Raw genomic sequence first — 18233 nt, 5'->3', positions numbered from 1 at the left:
TATGTATTTTCTAATATATTTTTTTTTAATAAATAACTTATTTTAAAAAGCCTCTCCATATACCAGCAGCAGCAAAGCAGCAGTTTGGGGAAACACAGATTCAGTCGATAAAATAACAGGAAAACTGGTCTCAAGTGAATCAGTTATTTACATAAACACAGAAAATGGAAACCTCTCTAGTTCTGGTACCTTGATAAACGTGGCCTTGTTTTGAACTTTATAAAATGCCACGTTCTAAGTCGTTCATCAAAAGATCAGTCCTTCCAACAGCATTCCAGAGGAAAAGGAAGGTTCTGGGCAGGCTCAGGCTAATTCTAACTTTGTCTTCGAAAATACTTATTTTACACTTCTATCCTGACTGTTCCTTTTCATGTGGTCTTCCTTTCTATATTCCTTTGTTGTTGTTGTTAAGTGCCATTGAGTCTGTTCTGACCCATAGAGACCCTGTACAGGGTTTCCGAGGAGCAGCTGGTGAGTTTGTACCGACAATCTTGCGGAGCAAAGCGACTTTGCAGTCCAGCACATTAACCCAGAGCTCTGCATCAGGATATGAAATATGTACATATCACAAGACCTACAAAAGTAAATTCTACTTTGGACTCATGGAAAGAGAGGGACTGGGTGCTGGTGGTCAGGAGGCAGGCTTGCAGAATGTGCCCTTTTTGTTGTTTAAGTCATTATATGTTCCTGAGTGTTTCTGTGTACATCACCCCCCCCATCAAAAAAGAAAAAACAAAAATCAGAGGGAATGGAAGCGAATACTGTTAAATGATGATGCAATGAAACGATGGTGTGAAGCCGATGTTCTCCCATGAAAACTATCACTCAGTTCACAATAAAAAAAAAGTCAGTTCTATTTTTTCTCATTAGCATTCTGTACTGACTGTACTGATTGTACCTTAGAATTCTAACATTTTGAATATACTGAGTTAATTAAAAACTATTAAAAATGGATTCCATCTTTTTCTACTATATCTTTTTGTGTGTGGTAAGTATACATGTAACAATCACTGTCATTCACTTCACATTCAGTACATGAACTATGTTTCTCAGATTCATATCCAAGTGTTCCATTAGTGTCTCCCTCCCTCCTGCCACCCCAGCATGCCTCGGGACATGACTTGTCTGCAGAACTCACATAGGCAGCATCCGGTCAAGACCCCGGGTCATACTTACCTGATGAAGGCTTCCATGATGCACTTGCAAACTTCCACCCGTACGCTCTCTTTTTGGAACATGTCCAGAAATGGCAGAAATTTTTCCTAAGAGTAGAAAAACACTCTTAAGTGCAATTCAGGCACACGACTGGAAGGGATTCGTGGAAGAATTTTGGGTTGGCGGTCTGTAAGGGAGGTGAGGTGCTCATCTTCCTGAGGTGGTCAGGCATGGCTCATCCAAAAGCAATATGAGTTTTGTTTCTTTTAACTATTCTTACTATAAGAGCACATAGGCCTCTGACTATGCATGAAAGGAATGCTGAGCAGAGAAAAGGAAGGATGTTAAGGGAAGAGCAGAGATGTCACTGCATATAGAACATTCTAGATGGGCTGTCACAGGCTAATTCTAAAATGTTGAGGGAAGCATAGTCCTGGTGTGGCACTGTGGGGTAATGCACTGAACCGCAAGGTCACTAGGTACCAGGGCTTTTTGGCAACGAGGATGCGGGTATCTAGTTTGATGCCAAGGCTTGAGAAGCTGGCAGACATCCAATTTAAAAGCAAAGCCCTGTGGGACACAGTAGGACCACCTCACGAGGATTCCACGACAGTCACCTTTACAGAAGCCGATTACCAGTCTTTCCTCCCACAGAGGAGCTGGTGGGTTTAATTCGCTGACCTTTCTGCATGTAGTCAAGCGCCTTAAACACTGAGCCACCAGGGCTCCTTAGACATTCCCAAACCAAACCAAACCCACTGCCACGGTATCAATTCCACAGATCAAACGAAAATATTTTTCTTGCAACTGACATGTATACTACTTTTTCTTTTTCTCAAATGGTTGCTTACCTTGTTGAGACATAAATATTTTTAATTGTTTAGATCGAACTGACCTATAAAGTAACTGGAAAGTGTTTTCTTTGTCAGAGAAGCGTCCTGGAAACTTACCTGAGACAAATGATCACTGGAAGCTCTGCCTAGAGGCAAATTTCCAGACAAGTCAGAAATGCTACTTACCACTGAGAAAAGAACTGAGAAATCATGGAAGTGGGCGATCACTTTCTTCATTATTGACTGCAGCTGGAGAACAAAAGGAACAAGACATCTCATTTCATTGAACTTGGCTATGTTTTTACAACACAATCTTCTTTTGTAATTTGCAGATGCAAGGTAATCCAGGATTGCTCAAGGGGCAGGGAACGAGGATTAGGTTTGTCTGTCTGAAGATTTGAGGAAACAGCTTTTTATCCTCAGCCTCAGTTTCCTCATCTATAAACTGGCGGTCAGAGAGGTACCTAGTTCATTATGTCTTTGAGAGGATTGCTATAGCTTTTGGCAAACAACATAACACACACCCATAACAGGTGGCAGAGTTTGGTCAGCATCTGCACGTTGACAAATCCTGTGTGATTATACTGCTTTGGTAGAACTGGGTGCTTCGTTTTAATCTTTGAGATTTTAGCCAAAGGTCTAGACTGTCCCAGAGTCTTCTCGAACATTGCCCTTAGGTTCTGCTCATGGAAACATTTCTAATTGAAAAAATAAAAATTTGAAAATAGTGCAGGGGGAATTTGTATGGTGGGCAAAATAGCATATAACACATGCATTCTTTGCATAAAAATACAGTAGAAGGTATGCATGAAGTGGGTAGGGCAGGGTAGAGCCCTCAGAAATCTCTCCATTAACGGCAGTGATGTGGCCCTGTGGGTTAATGCACTGGACTGCAAAGTAGGTTTTAACTGCAAGGCTGGTAATTCAAACCCTCCAGCTGCTCCTCAGAAATCCTACCTATGAGTCGGGAATGACTCAACAGCACTTAAGAAGCACAACTGTGGTGTTCTGGATTAACACTGGACTGGAAACCACATGGTTGGCAGTTCAAATCTACTAACTGCTCCTCAGAAACCCTACACAGGGTCACTATGAGTCAGGGAACTGATTCGATGGTACTTCGCAACAACAGCAGCAGCAGCATTGGGATTACCACGCTAGGAGTCAGTGAACGTTTTCTGTAAAGTCTATCACAGCCACTCAGCTGTGTTCTTCAGTGCAAAGTCAGCCATACACAGATGTATAAAGGACGAGCATGTTGTGTTCTAATAAAATTTTATTTAAAAATAAAGGTTGGGGACTAGATATGGCTACCAGTCATTGTCTGTCAGTTCCTATTCTAGCTCAACATGGCTTTTGCTACTTGAATTCTCTAACACGTGTGCCAGCAGGTCAAAGGCCACAACGGCACTGGCTGGGGCAGTGGCGTTCTGTGAAATCTGCCCAGATGTTCAGATACTGATATCCCCCATCCTTCACCCTGAGACACACGCAGTCCTGCCAGAAAGGATAACAGAACTCTGACCGAGGAGAACCAAGGAGGGAATTTCCTAAATAAAATAGAAACCCCTGTCCCCTGTGTTCTGCCTAGAAGAAAGAACTTACTGACAAGTACTTTGTTTATGCTTAAAGTCATTGTTATTTAAACCATTTCCAAAGAAAATTGCTCATGTTCTTAATAACAGAATAGTATCAGATATGAGCTCCGTTTCCTAATTAAGTCGCTTACTAAGTCAGCCACACATAAGACTAAGAAATGAATTTCGAAGTTTCCAAACACCACCCCACGACAGAGCATCATGCGCCACATCACCTGGTTAAGATTGTTTCTGAAATCCTATCCAAAGACGTTGATCCATTTAGATGGGAAAAGTTTTTTAAGACGTAAGGTAAGGACAGCTACATATAGAGTTCACTGCCTAATTTTAAAAGATAGGTTTTCCCTCCAATGTTTCATTATGAAGATAATCAAGCATAAAGAAACCTGAAAGAACTACCCAATAAACAGCCATGTGATCGCCACTTAGACAACACAATTGTTAAGAACCTGCTGCACTAGCTTCATCTCATCACTCCATCCTTTAGCAGTGACAATTTGTAAACAAAAAATCCATGCACACATTTTTAACTTTGGATTTGGTGAGTTTCAAGTTTGCACACAAGTTGGATAGTACAGAGAACTCCTCTTTACGTCCCCACCCAAGTCACCAATTTTTTTACATTTTTCCAAATACACTTCGTCTTTCTATTCATAGAACACGTATCTGTTTCCCTGCGTCCTGACATCACCTCCCTACAATGTCAGTGTGTAGTTCCAAAGAATAAAGTCGTCTTTGGCACTGCCACTGTGTTGGTTCTCCAGTTCAGGCAAGTTAACGCCGATAAAATACTTTTATCTAATCTATCATCCCATCCTAATTTGTCAGTTGTCTTGATAAATGCTTCGCAGCGTTAGTGTGTCCTTCCTCAGCCCAGCAGGAGGACGCGCTCAGCATTTGGTTTCTATGTCTTTAGCATGGATCAGTTTGGAACCTCCACATCCTTTCTTTGTCTTTCCTGATCATGGTATTTATTTTTTTTAAATGTTCTCATTTGCCATCAAGCTGGCTCTGACTCATGCCAACCTCTGGCAGAAGAGAACAAAACGTTGCATGGTTTTGAGCCCTCTTCCTCACCACTGTTTATTTGAGAGCCCAGTGTTGAGGCTATGGCGCCAACCCATCATACAGAAGGGTTCTCTCATTCCCACTGACCCTCAATTTTCTCAAACACAATGTCCTCTTCTAGTGACTGCTCTTCCCTGATAATGTGTTTAAAGAGAGCAAGACAAAGTCTCCCCATGCTTTCTTCTAAGGAACATTCCAGTGATATTTCTTCTAAGACTGAAGTGTCTATCCACAATATATTCTTCACCAACACGGTACTTCAAATGCATCAATTCTTTTTCTGTCTTCTTCTTTCATTGTCCAGCTTTTGCATGCACCTTAGGTGACTAAAAAGACCCTGGCTTGGATCAGGTGCGCACCAGTTGTCAAAGTGCAAAGAGATGTACTGCGGCAGACTGCCTGGTACAGTATTTGGTTTCTTGATGACTGCCACCCTGGTGTTGACTGTTGATCCAAGAAGAATGAAATCCTTGACAATGTCAAGTTTTTTCTCTATTTATCAAAATGTGATTTATTGGCCCAGTTGTGAGATTTTTCATTTTATTTACATTCAGAATGAATCAAAGGCTGTGATCTTTGACTTTCATCAGTAAATGCTTCAAGTCGTCTTCATGTCTGGTAAACAAGGTTGTACCACCTGCTGTCTCAGGCTACTAATGAGTCTCCCTCCCATCTGATGCCATCCATGTTCTTCTTCATCCAGCCCAGCTGCTGTAATGAGCACACAGATGGAAGAACTATGCTGAAAGAATACACCCTCTGTACACCTTTTGGAGAATACACGCCAATAACTTTACAGAATGCTTCTCAATGTGAGTTTGTCCAAAGCATCTTGCGGTTCGATTCTGGGTATGTGTTCCTGGCTGGAACACTGTCTGGGTGGTGCCCTTTGCTTGCCAGGGGTCTAGTGGCACACGATGTCCATCTGGTCTGCTCTGGTGATAGGAATTTTTATCAGTTGCTCAAGGGATTGTCCAATTTCTCAACAGCCCAGTCACCATTTTTCTTCCTGTGATTAACACTTGCTCTAAGTAGAGACACTAGAGACTTTGTCAGATGGGCTCTATGGTTCCGCCTCAGCCTTTCTCCCTAGACTTACCATTCACTGAGGCGTGTTGCCTGACCTAGTCTTTATGTGACAGCTGCAAATGCTGATTGTTCACCTCTGCCATTTCTCCCACACTCCCCCCTTCACCCTCTCCCTATTCTTTCTGTCTGCCCATCAATCAATCATCAGGATGGACTCCTGAATTCCTATTTTATCCATGGGTTTACAATTCATTACTGTCTCGATGGAAGCCTTGGTGAGTCCCTTGAAACCATTCATAGGTCCTTTCACAGCCCCCCACCCATTCTTTGATGCCTCCCAACCTTCCAGAACAAAGAACATTCCAGGCTCCCCGGGGACCTTCCCAGCCTTCTCTCCCCAGGTGTGGACTGCCTTACTTTCTCCACTTAGGATCGGGGCTAGTAAGGAAACTGACAACTGCCAAGAGTACACTTTTTATAGGTTGCCTTGGGCTATGAGAGCATTCTCTTTTCTTCCTAGAATTCTTCTCTCTTAGGAAAGGATCACTTTAAAATCTTTACATTATTCAGAGGTTTCAATTAATTGAGAGCCTCGAGAAGTCAAGATCTTACTAAAATACTCTCCAACAAAAACTGTCATGCAGTTTACATATATATGTGCCTGAGGTCTTGAGGATCCACAGCAGAACCACCACCCAGCTCCACTACCCTTCTTCATTCATCCAACCACAGTTACCGAGAGCCTGTTGCTTACCATGCCATGACTGGGTACTATTGGCAGCTCAGCTGTGGGATGTCAGGGACTCAGGGGCTGCTCAGGAAATGGTCATGATGAAACATTTCAACTGGCAAATAGTGAAAAATTCTCAAACCAGCACAAGGCAAGAATTACAAAATGATTATACGAAAATGAAACCAATTGTCTTGTTTATACTAAACAAAGTTCAAAATCCATCTCAGAATATCACATGTTATTAAATAAAAAATAACATCTTCATTAGGTCAAAAGTTACTTTCCAGCAAGGGAGTCTGTACTAGAACAGGGGTAAAAACTGTTGTAAAGGACATTATTAAGGCAACTAAGAAAACTGGAGAATGAATAGTGGAACAGCTAATAGTGATACACCAATGTTGTCGGCAGTTCACATCCACCAGCTGCTTCTTGGAACCCCCATATGGGGTCACTATGAGTCGGAACCAACTTGATAGCACTTAACAACGTTATACTCCCTGAAGTTAAGAAGTGGACTATGGTTATGTAGAAGAATGTTCTAGTCTTGGGAAATACTCATGATGTATTTAGAGGCATAGTAGTATGATGTATGCAACAAATACACAAATGATTCTGGAAAAAAATTACACACGTGTGTATACGTACATACGATGGGGGCTTCAAAAAGTTTGTGGGAAAATTGAATGAAAAGATAATGGAAGTAACCAAGACCTGGCTTATTGGTCAGAAAGAGACTGGACAAACCCAAACCTATGGCCCTCAACCTCCCTTCAGGTCCAGAAAGGAACTCACTCTGTGGTCCAATTTCCAACCAAGCAGTAGATAGGTTTATAGAAGGGACAACACTAGCAAGGCATGTTCATCATGGAATGGTCAGTCTTTCAAGATTAAAAGGGGAACATTTACTAAAGGGCAAAGTTCAGAAGAGCTGGGGAGAAGGGTAGAATGGAAATAGGAACCACAGTGGGAAATCGGGATAACCATTGTGGCATGCAGAAGACTGCAATCATTGAGATGAAACAAAGTCTATGATTTACTGAATATACAGCTAGTGATCTGCTCTGTAAACCGCCACTCAGTGCACAGTAAATAGTTTCCAAAAAAGAGATCACGGAATTTTCCACGAACTTTTTAAAGCCCCCAACATACATATCTGACTGCAGGAGAAAGATGAGACTTTCTAGTCCTGCAAAGATTTACACCCTCAGAAAACTTATACAGGATCACAAAGATTCGGAACTGACTCGGCAGCACACAACAAAAACATATATACAACTACACACATACAAAATGAGAAAGATAAAGCAATATAGCGAAATGGTAACTTTTGGTGAATGGATGAAGGCTACATGGAATCTGTACTATTTACTTTCCCATAAGCTTGAAGTTATTTCCAAAATAAGAAGTTGGTTTAAACAATACGTAGGCACCTTACATATTGACAACAATGATAAAGACTCACTGTGGTGTAGTGAATTATCTAATGTCTCTTTTACTTAGTCATAGACTGTAACTCCCTGCCCTGCTGGATCAGAGGAAAAGAAGGTGGAAGAAGGTACTGACTGACAGGATGATGTAATCAGCTGTGGATGTCAGCAGAGTTCACTGTAAACATAAAAACTTGAAACCCCGTTGTTTAGTGCCATCGAGTAAGTTCCAACTCATAGTGAGCCAGTATGGGGTTTCTGAGGAGTGGCGGGTGAGTTTGAACTGCTGACCTTATGGTCCAAACTGACCTAGCTGTCCTGCACTTATCCTACAGCGCCACACCAAGGATCTTTAAAACCCTAACATGGGTTCAATGGGAGCCTTCTCAGAAGAAGGGGGCATCTCGCTACCATCAATAAAGAGGAGTCAGTAATGGAGTCTGTCCTGTGGAGCCCGAGATCCCTGCTCACTGACCCATCTCGACTGTGGCACCAGAGGAGTGGACAGGAGCAGCAGCAGCAGAACCGAGCACCAGAGCACAAGACAGAGCAGTGGACTTCCCAGCCCACAAAGCAAGTACAGCTGAGGGACTTCGGGCAGCCGGACGTTTGTCTGTAGAATGGGGTGCCTTCCAGTATTTAAGTGGGAGAGCTAGGTTTGCTGATCCACGGAGCCAGAGCCGAGTGCCTTCAGGCTGAGGCTTACAGTGAATTGGTGCGTCCGGTGGGCATATATCAGCAGCTGACCGAACAACTGTGTCCTGAGCATTTCTGACCCCGAATTGTAACCTCTTAACTTTCCTATTCAATCCCATAACTGAGTATGGTGTGTGAGTCCTTGAGGCCATTGCAATGAATTATCGAACCCAGCATGAGGAGAGACGATTGTGGGAGGAATGGTTGGTAGTTCATTTTTTGTATGATTATTCAACATTTACCATGTGCCAAGGCAATTTCCCATACCACAATTCACTCAATCCTCACCACAACTCTGAGGGTAGAATTACTTCCCCATGCTGCTGCTGCTGTTATTGTTGTTAAGTGACACCGAGTCAGTTCCAACTCAGTGACCCTATCTAGGGTTTCTGAGGAGTGGCTGGTGAGTTTGAACTGCCGACCTTGTAGTTCAGACCGATCTTAGTCCAGTGCTTATCCTACAGCAAGCACCACACCAGGACTCTATGCTAAGAGGTGAGAAATCTGAGACACAGCAAGGTTAAGACATCAATCCAAAGGCATACAGCTTGATTATGGCAGAGCGAGGCTTCCAAGCCTAGGAGCTCTGGTAGCGTAGTGGTTACAAATCAGGTTGTGAACCTTAAGATCAGCAGTTTGAAACTACCAGCTGTTCCGTGGGAGAAAGATGAGGCTTTCTGCTCCTGTAAAGGTTTACAGACTCAGAAACCCTGTACAGGGTCACTATGAGTCAGAACCAACTCCACAGCACATAACCACCACCACCAGGCTTCAAAGCCAAGGTTATCGTACTCTCCTGCCAGACCGGTGCAACACGCCTAGTCAATTCACCAGAACAGACTGCTCACATCACTGCAATGAGAAACCCGCGTCTGTTACCTGTGGGTAGGAATCTTCAAAGGCACGGTCTGGAGTCATGTGCTTGATGACATCAGCTAGAACAGCATTCACCTCTCGTTTCTATGCAGGGAAGAGAAATCCAGCCTCTATTAAACACTGAACTGGATTTGGGAATGATTTTCAAGAGAAAAGGACTAAATGCGTTTCACAATCTATCAGACAAGTTTCAGCAACTGGTTTCAGATGTTCTGCTGAAAGCAGTTAAAGAGGCGAGCTCCCAGCCATACAAGTGGGGTGGTACAGCACAGACCCACACGAGATGGACCAAGACTGGGGCTGTGGGTAGGAGAGGTTAGTCCCTCTTTCTTGATCTGGACTGTGAAAATTAAGTACACAGTATGCTGATGATTTCTGTAGGCAGGTCATACATCACTTTTTCAAAGTTTGTTAAAAAACAACAACAACATAACAATAACAACTAAGTAATAAACTGCGAGCCTTGTTCTATCTGCTTCTAAAGTCTTTGTTGTTACACTGGCCCCATATTTTTTAGACTTCTGACAAGATCAGCAAGGGACTGAGAACCATAAGGTTCAAACCCACCAGCCGCTCTTTAGAAACCCTGGGGCTCTACTGTGCACCTATGAAAAGAAGTGGCTACTTTTCTTAAAGAGAAAAAAAAAAACTGCACACAATTCAAGTATGTTTGAGAAATCCTGCTCACAAGACTGCCTTGGACAGTCGCCATCCATTTCGGCACATAAGCATCCGAACTGTCCTATGGTGAAAACAATGACTTAACTTTGCATCACATGTGAGCATGGAACACTTTTTGTTACTGTACACACATCATTGCTTCATCACACTAGACTCTAAGGGAGGTAAATTTTCAGAGGTTCTCAGAACAATCACCATTACAGAATGCTGAAATGCCTAAAGGAGAAAGCTTATTGTAAAAACAAAGATAAAATATCATTCTTTCCAAAACAATAGCACAGCCACATACCGTGAAATGCTTGCACGTGTACTCTACCCACACTTCGGCACAATTAATGTAGTCCTGCAGAGAACAAGAAGAAACTTCTTTACAATGAGGACAGCATGTGTCACAAAGTCCCTGGCAAGGGTTTTGATACTGGAAAGAGCTGGCTAGAGAAAGGGATTTCAAAAATGGTTTACCTCTAGGAAATTCTGGCCTACTGATAAATTTTACATTGAGAAATGATTATATTAAAAAACAATACCAAAAAGACCCACCAGAAATCTTGACCTCCCGCCACCCTCTAAGGTTGTCCATGAGTCCTCTGAGGCCAAGAGGTAAGGGGGCAGGCAGACTAGAACACTGGACACAAAACTTTCAGAAAGGAATGAACGAGACCTTTGACACATTGTCAGAAATGCAGCCAACGTCACTGAACAATTTGTGCTGAAAACTCTCGAATCCACACGATCCAAGTTAAAACAGGAGTTGTACCTTTAAGAAACCATTTCCTATGGCAAGAGGAACTATTTATGTTAGAGAAGCCCTAAGTCTTTAAGGTAAGGAACTCAGGTAGATTCAAGGAGAGAGGCCCACAGACAACACGGTGGCTCCAGAGAGGGCAATGGCCAGAGAAGTATGGCTGCCTGTCCCACTCAGGCGGAGAGCAGTCCAGGGACAACGTACCAACAAGTACGTACTCTCTCTCTCCTTTCTCTACCTGCTTTGTTCTGGCAGGTTCAGGGACAGAAAGAAGAAATTAGGGAAAAGAAGAAAAGTGATTTCATTCACAAGGGATAAGTCAAGACTGTTCTAAGGTGTGGCTGGGATGCTAAGCAGGTAAGCTTAGTGAGGTAAGTATGGAGCTATAGACGAGAGGAAACTGGTGAGCCAGGTTTTTGATGCAAGGCTACATTAAAGCAGGGCAATACTAAGGGCCCTGCTGGCCCAACGCCAGGACCAAGCCACAAGCTTGTGGCTTAAACCAACTCCTTTCGCTTCAAGTCAACTGTAGTGACCCGATAGGACAGAAGAGAACTGCCCCAGAGGTTTCCATCTGCGGCAGGAAGATGGGACAGTCTGCTTCCATGAGGATGACAGCTCTGGAAATCTTGTCCTTAGAGCTGCTGCGAGTCAGGACCAGCTCAACAACAGTGGGTTGGGTTTGGGTTCAGGAAATAGCTTTTCCTTTAAGGTTTCTAGATGACCTCAGGGCAATAGTTGAGGGTAGGAAGGTGTGACTTAATTCCGTTGAAAAAAACAGAAGTATAATTAATGAAAAGATGATGTTTGTAAAGAAAGATTATATTGCATGACTTGGAAAAAAGCAGTCATTGACATATGTCTAAGGGGTCACCCACCTGCGGGTTCTTCAACTTAGTGATAACTTTCCAGGCTTCATTCAGAATCTGAAGTTGATCGCTCTGAGGCGGATCAGCCAAGGCCAAGTTCAACCCCAACGAGCGAAAAAGGAGATGCTAAGAAAAATATGAAACCATTATGTTACTGGAGACTACATTATAGAAACCTGAGGCTGGGCAGAAAAGAAAAGGGTGTGAAACCGAGTCTGTCTCAGGATTAATCTTCTGAGACTCTACCATGGGGCGACACACATTAGACCCAGAAGCTGAAAATAAAGTCGACTCCCCGTGAGCATTTAATCTGTGGCCCATGATAGCTCACTGAACAAAGCTTTTCATAAATACTCACGGGAGATGTGTTTGCAAAGATGTGAGACACAAAAGTGTTTCTAAATGTTTCACCGTGAGCTAACTGGGTAGATTAAGGATTCACAGGAGGCTGACTCCCAGCAATTACATGGTGTCTGACAATCCCAATCTCTAACTCATCTTCCACCCCATTCTGCAGACACAGAGCCTCCGCTTGTTTCCCTGTTGGTCCCAGCTGCCCCCGCTGGACTCTCTCCCTTGAGAGCTATCACATGAACGCTGCCTGTCTGTTTTCCCACTAAGTCAAGGGCCTACCTTAGGGAAACCGGACTCATCACATTCTTTAATCATGCCAATAAAGTCCATAGACCTCGTGGCAATGAATTCGGCCCGGAACGCTGACATCACGGAATTCAACAGCAAGGCACTGCAAGACAATGGCCCTGCATCAACAGAGCTTCCTGTGAAAGGCAGGTGCTGAGATTTTAGGCTGTGGATTACTGGGATGGATGGCTAACAGCTCTTTAATGAAAAGGGTGGAAAGAAGAACCGGAGTTGAAAGGCAACCTCTAGAGACTGCCCATACCTGGAATTCAATAAATGCTCAATTATCTAGATGATAATGCAAACAATTAAACATGCAAACAGTTAAATCCACTTAAACAGAGAGAGAAAAAGCAGGCATACATTAAATAACACTATTGATTCAAGTTGCAGGCAGGCACTCACATCGGAGTCACCAGGGGCACAGTGGTGAACTAAACCCACTCAACACTGCCACACCCCGAGCCCTGAAAGGACAGCAGAGAGGAACTCTCATTCACTCTGGAGACAGCAAGGGCCAGTTCATTGTGGACAGCAATGCTAATAAAGCGAATAAGGTGCATGGCACTCGTGTGGATGTTCTTGTTGTTAGGTGTCATCAAGTCAATTCTGACCCATATAGTGATCCTATATAGGGTTTATGAGGAGCATCTGGTGGGGAAGAATGACGAGGATCATCACTTTACAGTTGAGAAGACTGAGGTCCAGAGAGGTTAAGTCAGTCACACAGCTAAGAAAGGGTGAAGCCAAGATCCAAACCCAGGCAATCAGACACCAGCAGCCTAAGCCGCCATGTTGTCCTGCTCCTTTGTTGCCATGAAAGCAAGCCAAGGCTCCAAAGGGCAATCGACTCCATGTCCAAATGCACGCTTCACGGATGTTAACTGACTTACTTGTTTCCCAGCTTCTTACATCTCTCCATCATCTCAGTTAGCAGAGCCTCATGAAACAAACAAACAAACAAAATTAGCAGGCTGGAAAATCCAAGCGCAACATCCATCACTTGGAGACAAGTCAAAATAAATGTGGCCACATACCCATTTACTCAGTTCCCAGTGGGGTCGGGAAGGGAGAGAAACAGAGACGTGGCATTCGGTACCAGGGAAAGACCTTGGCTCAAATCCAGCATCAGCAACAACTGGAGCAGAGACCTCAGGCAAGTCACCCGGCTTCCCTAATTCTGGGTCTCCACTCCCTCACCCAGAGAATGAATGTGGTGCCACAGTAGATGCAGGGTTACTACAGGATGACAAGGAGGACACCTCCTGGGCTCTAGGGCATCCCACCCTCACTCCCCACCATTCCCAGTTCCATGTGGTGCCCACAGTCCCCTCAGCATCAGAAGCAGTAAACACTGAGCTGGTGTCTTGTACTGGCCCGCCAGGCCAAGAACATAACTGAAAAAACATAAGGCTCCGCACTCATACAGAAATATGCAGAAATGTCCAGGACGCCAAAATGCCATGGAGCCCCGGCAGATCTGTGATTCTGTTACTATTGTCTTTTTCCCTGAGAAAGTGGCAGGGCTGATTATCTTTCACAAGAAAAAGATGAACGATCATTCAAATCAGACTGTGATGGAAACAAGTCTTTTGGCAGAGATAAGCCACTGGAAAGTATGCAGCTCAGCGCATTAACATTTCAGATGCACATTAGAACTTCATGACTCATAAAGCAGGTATTTATTGTGTTAATCTTTGTCTGGAGTCCTGGTGTGGTGCTGTAGGATATGCACTGAACTGTTAGCCTTAAGTTGGTGGTTCAAACCCATCCACCACTCCTTGGAAACCCTATACAGGGCTGCTATGAATCAGAACCGATTTGACGGCACTTAACAACAACAACAATCTTTGCTTTAAATTTTTGTTGTTCCTACATTTCATTTGCTTGCTGCTGCTACATGCTGTTGAGTTGGTTCCAACTCATAGCAACCCTACATAGGTGTCCATGGCTGTAAACCATTATGGGAACAGAAAGCCTCATCTTTTTCCCACAAAGCAACTGGTGGATTTGAACCGCTGACCTTGCAGTTACCAGCCCAATGCATAAATTACTACACTACCAGGGCTCCTTTTCATTTGTTTATGGGATATTAAATTATTCTTTACAGATTATTGTGGTGAAATGAATCACTTTTTAAATGGCCTTTCTTGTGACTCCTACAAAATAGTTGGATGGGATTATGCAAATAACGTGCTTGTGGTCCATCAAGGAGATGGACAGCAATGCTAATAAAGCAAATAAGGTGCATGGCACTCTTGTGTATGTTCTTGTTGTTCGGTGTCATCAAGTCGATTCTGACCCACAGTGATCCTATATAGGGTTTATGAGGAGCACCTGGTGAGCCTGAACTGCCAGGTGTTTAGAACCCTGACAAGGGTCAGTTCTGCCATCTCATTAGGTTTAAAAGAGAGCTGATTCCAGAATAGAGGGGGGCCTCTGTACCACCAAGAATGAAGTACCAGGAGTGGAACATGCCTTTAGATCTGAGGTCCCTGTGCTGAGAATCTCCAAGACCCAGAAGCCAGAGAAGAGAGTGTGCTAACATCAGAATGGGACAGGAAGTGAGAAGCAGCGGCAGATTTTCTGCAAATACATTGCCAGATGTTTCTTCCAAAGTGCCCCTGCGTGCACTCAAACCGCCAAGCTTTTGGTTAGCAGCTAAACCTATTAATTGTTTGTACCTCTTAGGAACTCCCTGTTAATATGAAAGGGTATGGCTTAAGGGGAGCCCAGCACTCCCCTGAGGTGTCCCTGGTAGTTACCTCGGGAGCGTGGTAGGAGACGCACTGGAAGATCCAGTCCATAGCAGGTGAGTACAAGGGCAGGTAGGATGGGAACTCCACTCCCTGGAGCACCAGCTGGTTCTGGACCGTATCCCCGTGGATCTACCAGAGAGCAAATGCACACTCAGAAAAGGAGGGGCCATCAGACAACAGAATTCAGACGGCGCGCATTTGACAAATGGCCTGGCTTCTCAGTTGGTGCTATTTTAAAACGAGAAAAAGCACAGGGAAAGTTCTCCATGCCACCAAGCTGAGCTGTTTCAGAAATGGGATGGGTGCTGTAGAAAGTCACCAGATCAGAAAGACTCATCAACTGAAGACATGTCCTGTTAATACATACATACTAATCCTCTCTGCTGTTGGGCACAATCAACACATTTTAATGGTGACAACAAACTCGGGTGTAATCTTCGCATGTTTACACATCTAGAAAGCTTTAGGGCATTCACAACCTGGAAAACTACCGGGGCTCAGTGAAGTATGGACTAGCATATAACAGTTATGTCAGAACTGCTTTTAGAGAGTTCTCGTACCTGTTTAAACGTCAGGAGGAAATCAAAAAAGTTCTTATTTAGGCTTTCTTTGAGATGGGCAGCCACTTCCATTCCCACCTGCAGCCAAACCAAAATGACGTTACCATGACATGAAACACTCAGTACAATAGGCACAGCATATCACTAATCTTGTCAATCAGACACAAATCTATGTTAGTGTGTATACATATACATATATATATAAACCTCTGTGTGTATGTACCTAGGGGGCTTCAGAAAGTTCGTGGGACAGTTGAATTTAAATAATGGAATTTTCAACCATTTTTTAAAAGATATATATATAGATATGGAGCTCTGGTAGCGTAGTGGTTACGTATTGGGCTGTGAACCACAAGGTCAGCAGTTTGAAACTACCAGCTATTCTGCGGGAGAAAGTTGAGGTTTTCTGCTCCTATAAAGATTTACAGCCTTGGAAACCCTGTACAGGGTTGCTATGAGTCAAAACTGACTTCATGGCACATAACCAAACAAACCAATATATATATATATACACACACATACACACACAGACACACGCATTTTTTCTTTTTGCTTCTTTTTATTCTATTCAACATATTGCTTTTATCAGAAAAACCACAGAAGTTATTTTTAATGGGGAAAAAAAAGGGCAACATTTCCAGGCATCGTTTTTGTAGTTTCCCAAAGGTAGCGAATGTATTTCTGAACAGAAGTTCAAGAGAACAAATCAATAGAAGACTAAGGAGGGGTGTGCTCTCCAGAGTGTGGACAGGACAGCACCAGCCTCTCTAAAGGACCATAAACACACACATGGTTGTACTCTTTAGCCAAGCAGAAAGGTCTTGGTAAACTGTTAGAAATCAGCTGAACTTTTGAATCCTGCGCTGCCACTGGTGTGCTGGTAAAAGCTATGTAGATTCTTTCTTTGGTAGCCTGACATGAAAATGTCAACATTTTAAATAATATAAGTAATTTTATATTAGGCAAGCATGCAGCATAAAAACGCTCTAATCCATTGGTTCTCATTCATTGTTTAAAAAACTTATTGTCACATTTCTTGCTGAAGACATTTGCTAATCCTAGAAAATGTGGGCAATGGTTAAGCATCTGACTGCTCACCGAAAGGCTGGTGGTTCAAACCCACCATCCATTATGAATCTGCATCCGTAAAGATGACAGCCTAGGAAGTTGTTGGGCAGCACTACTCTGTCCCCTGAGGTCACTAAGAGTTAGAATCAACTTGGCACACAATGACGAGAGAGAAGGTGACCAGAGCACTAGGACAGATGGAAAAGTATGAGCTCTGAAGGAGAGCTGACGCATTCAAAAACAAACGAAAAACACCACGACGCTTCCAAAACCAAGCTGCTCAGATCGCACCTCAATTCAAACTGCCACTCTACCACCTAAACAACTTCATGAGAAAGTACCTAGTTTCTGCAGATGGGTACAGAATTCTGCCTCTCACCTCCGCTACCCAGAGGTCCTAATTAACAATGACGGTTTAGAGATGGTAGCAAACAAATATGCCAGGGTCGCTGGGGTAGTTCTCTGGCTGGTGGGTACAGGATAGATGCTTCCAAAGACTAACACAGATTTAAAAAAAAAAAACAAACTAATAACAACTGTCAAATCCAGTTGCACTGTGTTCTTATTCTATTGTCTTTCCTTCCACTAAATCATATCATAGAAAAGGCAGTAATTATCTGCTAGGCAGCAGCAAAGAAAGGCCCGGTGGACAAGCAGTCTGAAGGGGACAAGACTTCGGTGTTAACCACACTTTCCTTTAATAAACAGTTTCGAGCTCCCCCCACGCCCTACCCACTCGCTACTCTGTGCTTTGTTTCTCTTGTCTCATCAAGCCAAATGAGCATCTTGGAGCTACAAGATTTCTACCCCGAGTACCAAGGACAGTTGCGCAGTATCTCCATCTGTTGTTTTTGCCTGCCTGGCATCCATTCCCACCCTTCCTGGTGTCAGCATATTGGGCTTGTCTTTGGGGAATAAGACTTTCCTCTCTCAGTCTATGAGCTATATGGTGGGACTGGACTCACCCCCCCTTCAGGGCACATGACCCAGAGGTGGGTCTATGACTGAGGCCTGGTCAATCATCCTATGCCACCCCATGGCTACAGTGATTGGTCTGTGGGTGGATAAGCGACCCAATGTGGTCCAATCAGAATCAGCTCTGGGCTGGAATGACTGACTGGGGAAGAGGTGCTCTCTCCCGAAGAGGTGCTCTCTCCCCAGTGGAGCTGCTGTAGGTATTGGACAGAACAAACCAGAAAATGAAGCTAATCCAGAGGTAAGCAGAGCTGGGTGATAGACTTCTAGGGTGGTCCTTGGTCACACCTCTGTGGCCCTTGATCTACCCTGCCTGCACTGTCCCTAGATTCTTCAGACATATGAGCCAATAAATCCCTTTTGGCTTTTTTTGCTCAAAGTAGCATGAACTGGGTGTGGGGGTTTTTTGACACTTGATACCGAAAGATTTCCTTCTTCATTTATGTGATGCTTTTCTTGTTTATTTCTTCTTGGTGTTATTGATGTCAAGATTTATTACTGTCCTACAAGAAAGGATCG

At 43.6% G+C, this 18233-nt stretch overlaps 1 protein-coding gene across 1 annotated transcript in view; it reads right to left on the bottom strand.

Moving 5' to 3' along the window:
- LOC102811094 (chromosome unknown open reading frame, human C16orf62) overlaps positions 1-18233 on the bottom strand; it is a 134293-nt gene that overhangs the window by 51895 nt on the left and 64165 nt on the right. The window contains exons 13-21 of the mRNA XM_006875954.1: positions 15672-15749; positions 15118-15240; positions 13246-13292; positions 12344-12455; positions 11720-11836; positions 10386-10439; positions 9419-9499; positions 2175-2237; positions 1177-1262 (exon numbers count right to left, since the gene is read on the bottom strand). Coding sequence (XP_006876016.1) covers positions 1177-1262; positions 2175-2237; positions 9419-9499; positions 10386-10439; positions 11720-11836; positions 12344-12455; positions 13246-13292; positions 15118-15240; positions 15672-15749 — 761 coding nt within the window. The remainder of the gene's footprint in view (positions 1-1176; positions 1263-2174; positions 2238-9418; positions 9500-10385; positions 10440-11719; positions 11837-12343; positions 12456-13245; positions 13293-15117; positions 15241-15671; positions 15750-18233) is intronic.

Source organism: Chrysochloris asiatica, unplaced genomic scaffold (genome assembly GCF_000296735.1).
Source record: "Chrysochloris asiatica unplaced genomic scaffold, ChrAsi1.0 scaffold00348, whole genome shotgun sequence".
NCBI lineage: Eukaryota > Metazoa > Chordata > Mammalia > Afrosoricida > Chrysochloridae > Chrysochloris > Chrysochloris asiatica.
This window is presented reverse-complemented; position numbering and strand designations above follow the sequence as displayed.